We start from the raw sequence: 8,786 nt of genomic DNA, 5'->3' as shown, positions 1-8,786 counted from the left end.
TGGCAGTGAAGATTGTTGCAATGCAAGCAAGAATGAAGAAGAGAAAATGAGATGAGACGTGTTGAGCCTTGGTTGCTTGCTTCTTGGATAGCTCTGCAACTGCAACTGCAACTGCACAGTAGCTGGCTGGCTAGGTGGCTGGAGATAGACAAAGAAGGAAAAATTACAGAAAAAGCCGGAAGCAAAGAAAAAAAAAATAACCTTTTTTCTGTAAATAAACCTTTGACTTTTTATGTTAATAAAAAAGGGTAAATTTCAATTTTTATGATAAATTTTTTATTATTTTTTAAATTTGAAAATTGAACCGGTTATCGGTTAACCGATTTTTTAATTTGAGTAAACCGAAAACCGAATCGAATTTTCGATTTTTGTAATATTTTAACCCGGTAACCGAACCGATTTTTTGGGTAACTTATTTTTCGGTCCGAATACTGGTTCGGTTACTATTTCGGTTTGGTTATTGGAAATTTTTGAACACCCCTAATTGTCTGATCTCCCTTTAACGGCAGAGTTCGATCATTGAATACTGTAATCGAGGCCAAGCCTAAAAAGAAGGTATAACAGTCCTCTAATTCCTTCCATCTACTCAAAAAATTCTCTCTTTCTCCCCTTCTATACTTTCTTTTGTTTGTATAATTTATATGTAAGACTTCCTTTTCTTTTGAAAAACATCTCAGGTAAAAAGCCACGGGTGCCAGTGCAGAGCTTAATAATCTTCCTTCATCTCGGGTAAGCAGAAGCTCTCAGTTGATATTTGTGATTTATTTTTGGGCTTTTGTCATTTCTTGAAACTATTGATTTAGCCGACTTAATTAAAATCTTCAAGGGTTCCAAATTACACTTGAGTACTTTCTTCTTCTTCTTCTTCTTCTTCTTTTTTTTTTAATTTTTTATTATTATTTGCAAGTGTTGATGAATCTGCAAGTTGATGAATCAAATGTTGCCACAGGCGTCTCTAATTTGAACCAAGAGACTATTTTTCTTAAATATGTAACAAGGGCTATGAAATATGAGATATAGATACTTTTTAAATTAAACACTACATATTCACTTGCAAATGATAACTTCATTGATAATTAATAGTTTAGTGTAATGTAATCAATTGCATTGTTCTGTTTTTTTCAACTTCCATCCTTCATTTAGCTGGGCTTTCCTTGTGCAAGAGGCTTGGTGGAAAAAAAAAGATTTCTTGATTTTTCAGAAAGAAAATAAATGCTTTCATCAATTATGAAATGTTGTCATAGAGAATTGAAGTGAAATTATTTTTAGTTAAAATTTATAAACAATTATTTAACTCTTATTGGCATAAGATTTTGGGTTAAATAATAACATATATGATATCAAAATCAATCAAGCTTGCGTTAAATTGTGTATTTTTTTATGTGATTCCCATTGTAATTGTGTTATAATTACTTTTGATCCATTTGCCTTGCACTTGATAGGGTGTGTGAAAAATCTCCAAATCTTACTACCAACTTAAATTTTTGAGTTAAGTGGTAATTGAAATCACAACCAAATTGTCTATGTGGACATTTTGAAATTTACTTGATATATGAAACAAGCTTTAGTTAATCATATTCTATGTTTGTGGCTATGGTTATATTTTGTCTTTGTGCGTGTGTATCTGTGTGCGCACGTCAGAGTTTTTCTCTGTGTGTGTGTTTCTCTGCGGTGTGTTTTTCTTTTCCTTCTTCTTCTTCTTTTTTCAATTTCTATAAGGTTTGTTTTTTATTTGTGCATTTTAGGTGTTTGTGAAAATACTTGTGAGATATTTGATTGTGTAAATTGGTGTGACTATAAAAGAATTACTTACTAAATTCAGTTGGACTATTGTTTGATTGATGAATTTTGTCCTCGACTTTTGGAAATGTTTATGTGTTTTAGAGGAGTTGAATTAATTGGTTTCAGATGGTTTGTGTTTTAAGTGAAAAGAAAATTTGAATTAAATGGGTTGGTTCTACTTTTTAATTAATAACAAATTTTATGGGGAATTATTAAACCATCTGATAGCAGGTATTGCTACTTTTGTGGTAAATGGTTTTGATCAGGTGGATATACAATAAACGTTGCAATTAATTGATCTTATTTTTGAAGATCCAAAGTGTTGATAGCATAACGGGATAACTAATCTGGACGTGTTTATATACTTGAGCGATGTGCAAGTGATATAATATATTTTCAAACAGATTTTTGCTGTGATGTACCTGCTAATTGGCAATAAATTAATTAAATCTGCTGAGTAGGAGCTGGAGGGGTAATCTGGTTTAAGATATGTCCTGATTAATATGACAAAAAATGCATTATTATTTCATGTTCATAACTAGAATCATGAGTGATATTAGAATTTGCCCCAATAAGGAGATGAGGTTTTAGTTCATAAAAAAAATGCGAAATAGTACAAAATAAACTAGACATGGGTCCAGATTGTATGTTTTTAATCTAATAAATCAAAAAACAACTTAAATGCCTTGGCAATTTTCAACTTTCTCTTGGTTAATTACTTCTTCAAAACTGACACGCTAGTTCAAAATTTGTCTTAATTTCTTCAAATGCAAAGAAAATATCCAAAGGATTTGTTGTTTTTGTTTTTGCTTTTGCTTAACTTTCCTTTTATTTTGCTATATTTTTCCAATACTATGAAAAGACCCATGTGGTTCTCATCTTTCCATTTCCCAAGCACAACTAGTTTTGAGATTCTTCTCTTCAATTTTTATCAACAACAAATGCTACCTTATTGCTTGTACTATGGTTAGAAGTCTAGTCATGTATGGTTTAATAACTAAGCTTTCATTTTTCAAGTCAAGGCCATGTGTGTCAAAAAAAGAATCAAGAGGATTGTAGTGTCCATAGGTTTTGAGATGTTAACTGTATATAAAAAGAACTTATTCTTGACAAAGAACTTTTTCTTTGTTCAGAGATTGTGGGTTCAAACATGAGATTGCATGCCCTTTAGAATAAGCCCCTACATGGTTTCCAAGTTATCGACACTTACAAAAATGTTAGGGTTTAGGGCACCGATAACCAGCAGCTCAGTGAAATTAAAATTTATAAAATCAAACAATCCTAAAACCTTATCCAAGATACCCGTTTTAAAGCATATCTAACATAAACATACAAAAACAACCATAGAGTGTTTTTAGGGTTTATACTTGCGTTGATCTTCATGTAACAAAGAAACGAACGCTATCTAACCCTCGTGAGACGACGCCCTGGTGTCTATGTAAAGCATGAACACAGGAGGCTATCCAGGAAGAAGGTTGTTAGGGCTTCTGTGATCTGGACTAGAACTTATTCACGGGAAGAGAGAAAATTAGGAAAATCCCAATTGGCGACTATGGTTTTTCTTTTCTGTATGTGGCATATTATGTTTTTTAATTTATCTCTGTAAAGTCACGCTTATGATTATTATTTATATGTGTATAGGAATCCTTGTGCCCGTAGAATTTCATCCAAACCCATCTCCATCAACACACGTGCACGGGTGGTACCCTTGTGTGCTATCCAACACACTTTAAACCACACACAAGTGGACACAAAAGATGCCATCTAACATGTCACATGCATTGCACATTTGGACAAGGCTTGTCTTGTCGTGCCATGTATTTTAATTTTGTATAATGCCAAATGGCACTATTCACACCAAGTTAAACTTTGTTAAAGCATAGTCAATCAAAATCTCTCTCTCTTTCTAAACACCAGAATTGTCACCAAGGGATTCTTGCTTCTAGGTTGCTATCAACCTTTATATGTGTGTGACCTATAAGTTTTCCATCAAACTGGTAGTATCTGAATTCAGGTTGAATTTAGATACAAATCAAGATTGACCTCTTGTAAAGCGTCATAACCACCTGGATAATAACGTGTCAACAGACATCTCTTAAGCTTTTACAACATCACAGTTATGTGCAATTCAATCCTTTTGTCAACCAATATCTCTCGAGGCTGAGACATAGAAATGTGTCTATTTTAATAGTTCCTCGGTATGAATTGATACACATTAATGATTTACACAAATTAGGTTACAACTTTATCTCACTATGACCACAAATTTAATCAGTCATGAATATTATTTAGTACTTTCATGTGAGATATCTTCTTCTGTGCTCAGTAGTAATGAATCCTTTATTAATCAATCATAGCTTTTATGTATCTTACGATATGACCATACACTACCTTTATGATAGCCTAGTTACGATAGTACTTTGGATAGCGTCAAATCATAGCAATCCTTACACGAGACGGTTTGATAACCGTAAGTCATAGAATTACATGCACTCGTGGTGTTCAGAGGATTTGTTTTATAGACACTGGAGTAATCATCTATATGGATATCCTTTGGTGTGGTCAGTTCGATAAACACGTCTACAATGTGCACACATGTATTGCACCAAGCTGTCTACGAATAGCTTTGACATATGAGAATTGTTGTCACCTTTTGGTGGGATCGTTCAACACTATGTTAATCCCATTATCATTATATGTGCCCTTGTTCATTGTAACATTGGGATTACGAATGTTTTTAGATTGAACACTTAACATGTCCATAGGGTTCTTACTATCAATCATCTAATCTCCTTGTCACAATTCTACCATTCTAAAATCATATTATTCGCACAATCATATAAAAGAATGCATATAAATTAAATAAGAATTAATCCTTTATTAATTAATGAATGAATGTAAAATTACAATTACAAGTGTTAAATCAATTAGCTCAGGGGTACCTACCCTAACAAAAAATGTATCTCTGTGTTCTATTTATTAATTTGTTTCTCTCATTAAGTTTTCTTGTCTCTATGTAACAAAATAAGTCTTCAATTATTTTATTGAATACTGTGCGGGCCAATTAATTGTTTTATCACCATGTGCTTATTTTTCGTTATTATTTTATTTTCCATGAAACTTGAGGAAATAAATGCAATTGAAAAGGAAATTAAATCTCACGGTAGTTGTCATTTTAGGGAGCTCATATTTATTTTCATTGTTGTGCTGCAACTTAGTTTACGCCATTTTTTTGGTGGTGGCCAACCAAATTCAATTTTGACTTGGGGCCTAATTTATTGTATGTTATTTTACTTTGCAGCAGTAAGGTCTTCAAACAACACAAGATTCTTAGGTGAGTTCCTAATCTTTATTTCCCAACTTGTTCCTCTCAAAATTTGCATGTTTGTTCGTATAACATAAAGTGGCTAGTTACATTGATTTTATTACTCTTTTATTTTGTTAAGTGGTTTTATTTTTGTCACTTAATAGGTATTAATCACCAATAAGATTTGGTTAAAGAAAAAAAAATGGTCTAAAGATATGTGGAAGTAAGATCTTTTCTTAAATTTGTGAATAATAATTTAGGTAGGGAATGTGATATTAGATGTCCATATACAGGTTGTTTGAATTTGTACATTCAGAGACAAAATGTTGTTAGCAATCACCTACTTATTTGAGGGATAGATACCAACTACATTAGATGGATCTATCATGGTTAGTACTCTAATTTTAATATAGGTTCTTGTTCTGATTCTAATGGTTCTGACAATGAAGAGGACTATCATGCAATATCTAATGATGAGGAAGAGGGTGATGGGATTCTTGAAATGTTCAATGACTTTAAGAATTTAAGTGATATATGGGAAGTGGTTCTTGCGATGTTCATAGTAAGGCTGTTGGGCATTCGTCTACAAGTTTTGGTTTGTGCTTAGCTGCTTGGTTTCATGTACAATTGTTGAAGCTTTCAGGTTTCGTCTTTATCAATGCTAACTGGTGAATGATTTTCTTTTTTTTTTGCCATTATTCCGTGACTTTTGTTTGAATAAGTTGTTTCTGCATATCCTCCATCACGAAACTTATTGTTAAATTTACGAAATTCGTGATGCTGAGTTAAACTGCTTAAGAATATATATAATTTGACATGGAGGCAATTGTTTTGGTTCTAGAAAGAAGGGAGGAATTGGGATATGGTTACCAAGCCTTGATTCATCATATTTGCAAAATAATCAGATAATTCCCAAATCATAAAGATTCAGTTACTTATGTGAATATAATCGGATATAGTGATATATAATGAGCTCCAGGAACTTTAAAACTGGTTGTTGTGGTGGGGATAGTGCAAATACATGACAATAAAGTACCTATGTGTTTCTCTCTCAGCATGTTCCTTTTTGTGTGGATTTTGAACTTCTCTTTTATTTATTTCTTAATTTTCATGGTTAAAACTGTGCAAGCTTTGACACTATGGATAATTACGGGATTATTCATTTTTATGAGATGATTGATGGTGGAGTGTCTATCCATATTACGGAAAACTTTTGAAACATAGTTTGCTTAGTGCAGTAATTTGATTTTCTTATTTCTTGGATGGAACCTATGTTGATGAGGTTTTCTGATTAGATACTGATTACTCAATAATTTCTGATCTGCTTTTACATATTATCAAGGACATATTGTAATGTTACAACTTTCTTTTCTCATTGGGGTTTATTCAATCAAGACCTATTGTCAATCAATATGAACCAGAACATGATTGTTAGACAAGACCCAATTAAACCTGTAATGATGCATTGTCTGGTAGATAAATTCTGCTGAGAAGAGAATTAGATAACTTTCTAGGAACTTTGATTTGGCATTTAGTGACCAAAAGTAGTTGATGTTTTTGTAGTTGTTCTGCTGTATATACAAATGTGATGGTTTATTGCACTGTTGTTTTTTCTTTTATAGTCATGATCAGATGTTTTTGTTTAACTTATAATTTTTCTGCCTAATAATTTGTTCTAGAGAAACTATTGAGGCTAGTCTGATGAGGTTTACAGTCTTCCTTTCATACTAGTCTCTCAAATACTTATTGGGATTCATCAGTTCAGGCTTATAACCTTTCATACTTTGTCTAATTAGTTTTTCATCTAACCACAACTGCTACCCAATATCAACAAACACTGAATTGATGAATAACTTACCTTTTTCTCCCATCACTTTTGGTAATGGGAGTCTTCATGAGAATGTCATTGCTAGACTTTGACTAATGAGGCTATTGACGATCAATTCAATTCATTGCATATTAGTTGGTCCAATTAATTATGTGATTTTTCTTTTATTGTTATTATTATTATTGCTTTCAGCTGGACTTGCAGCTCCTCTAGAACAGCTAGCATTAAGTGTAGTAATATTCTATATGATGATGCTTGGATTCAATAAGCTTGCTTATGGTTGTACTATGTTATCTGATTTTTAATAACTATGGGGCATTCTAAGAAATTATTTCTTATAAACTATTGGAGTCAGTAACAAACTTCAATATCTTCTCTATACCCCCAAGTATCTTCATTCTTGCAAGCAAGTACCATAAATTTAAGCATAACAACACTTTTTAAGTTTCATGTCTTGTACGATTCTATTTTAATTTTCTAAGTATTGCTTGAGCTGAAATTGATCTTACTACACTTAATTGTTTATAGGGGACAATTATTAATGGACTAATGAGGAGAATTTGTGCTTGATTTACTTTTTTACCTTCTTTAGGGCGAAGATTTCAGCAAGTCTTTATTAGAATGTGTTAGGAATACAACCTCACTCAACTCTCTCAAACAATGGAAACTCAATCAATGTAGACAGAAATGAATGAAATATTGGATGTTTATACTGATTGATTGCAACATCTAATAAAACAGTGACAGAAACAAAACAACACCACAATGACAGAAACTATTGGCTACTCGAGAGGTTGGTACCTTCCATTTCTGGCTATTTGAGAGGCCAACTCTCCCCCTTTCCTTGTGTTTTCCCTCATTTTTTTCCTTTTGCAGTCTCTGATACTTGCCCTTGACACTTGTGAATTCTTTTCCCGCAAGTAATGGTGTATTAGTCCTTTGACAGTGGAATTAGGATCCAAATGTTCTGGCTTATGAGGCTTATTGCATATTTATTTATCATACTGTATCTCTCAGGTTTGTGCTGTGTGGTGATTTGGGGAAATGTGGGGCAGAATGTTTTTGAGGTATTTTTCAACCAAGCCAAAGCCAAAGCCAAAGATGAAGCCAATAGAGCTTAATATGCCATTAGAGCAAACCCAGACCATCACAAGGGTTATATTCGGCATAGTCAAGGAGCATGGCCCTCTCACTGTAGCTGAGACTTGGGAACGGGTCAAGGTCATTGAGAGTGTATTCAAACTCTTATTTTAAATTTGCTTCTTATTACCATAACATTTGCTTAGCTTTTCAGGAAGTTGGATTGAGAGGATTGACAGGCAAAAGCCACATGAAAATAGTGTTGAGATGGATGAGGGAGAGGCAAAAGCTCAGGCTGATATGCAATCATGTAGGGCCTCACAAGCAATTTCTGTACACAACTTGGTTCACACAATCAAAAAACATCAAGCAGACTAAACCAGTAAATGTGACTCATTCTTCACAATCTCAACCCAATTTGCCTTGACCATTACGAAGCTTCAGGCTTCAGCCTTGAATTTGCTCATGTAACAAAAATACATGGCCTAAATGATGTGCACAGTATTGGTTTAGAATGTAACATATCGCTGCACTAAGTTGATGAAAGGAGTATTATTTATTTGACTGGTTTTTTTTTTTTTTGAAATGATAGAAATGGACCAGATTTAAGCTGAATTTACGGTAGTTTACTGGTAATTATTTATTGTGAAAAACAAACGGAAAGACTTGGATATCTTAGGATTACATTTAGTTTGGGCAACCTTTTATTAAAAAAAAAAATAAAAGATGATCTAAAAATAAATTACTCAAAGGATTATTGGGTATAAATTATTATTATGTTTGATAAAA

At 32.9% G+C, this 8,786-nt stretch overlaps 1 protein-coding gene across 5 annotated transcripts; it reads left to right on the top strand.

Moving 5' to 3' along the window:
* The first annotated feature begins 486 nt into the window (after positions 1-486).
* Positions 487-8,556, top strand: LOC123202596. 5 transcript variants are annotated; one of them, XM_044618550.1, is made up of 6 exons: positions 494-555; positions 678-729; positions 5,084-5,116; positions 7,510-7,710; positions 7,935-8,138; positions 8,212-8,556. In XM_044618550.1, the coding sequence occupies exons 5-6, from the start codon at positions 7,962-7,964 to the stop codon at positions 8,422-8,424; spliced, it is 390 nt and encodes a 129-aa protein (XP_044474485.1). In that variant the 5' UTR covers positions 494-555; positions 678-729; positions 5,084-5,116; positions 7,510-7,710; positions 7,935-7,961; the 3' UTR covers positions 8,425-8,556. The 5 variants fall into 5 exon arrangements, with proteins under 5 accessions (XP_044474481.1, XP_044474485.1, XP_044474483.1 ...); XM_044618546.1 differs by lacking the exon at positions 7,510-7,710 and having other exon boundaries at positions 487-555; XM_044618548.1 differs by lacking the exon at positions 494-555 and having other exon boundaries at positions 564-729.
* Positions 8,557-8,786: the final 230 nt, after the last annotated feature.

Source organism: Mangifera indica, chromosome 19 (assembly GCF_011075055.1).
Source record: "Mangifera indica cultivar Alphonso chromosome 19, CATAS_Mindica_2.1, whole genome shotgun sequence".
NCBI lineage: Eukaryota > Viridiplantae > Streptophyta > Magnoliopsida > Sapindales > Anacardiaceae > Mangifera > Mangifera indica.
The sequence above is the reverse complement of the archived record's forward strand: the minus strand, read 5'-3'. Positions and strand labels throughout refer to the sequence as shown.

Coding starts and splice junctions, on each gene's coding strand:
- LOC123202596 (XM_044618546.1), top strand. CDS start 7,962: ATGTGGGGCAGAATGTTTTTGAGGTATTTTTCAACCAAGCCAAAGCCA. Junction 8,139..8,211: donor AGACTTGGGAACGGGTCAAG/GTCATTGAGAGT, acceptor TTAGCTTTTCAG/GAAGTTGGATTGAGAGGATT.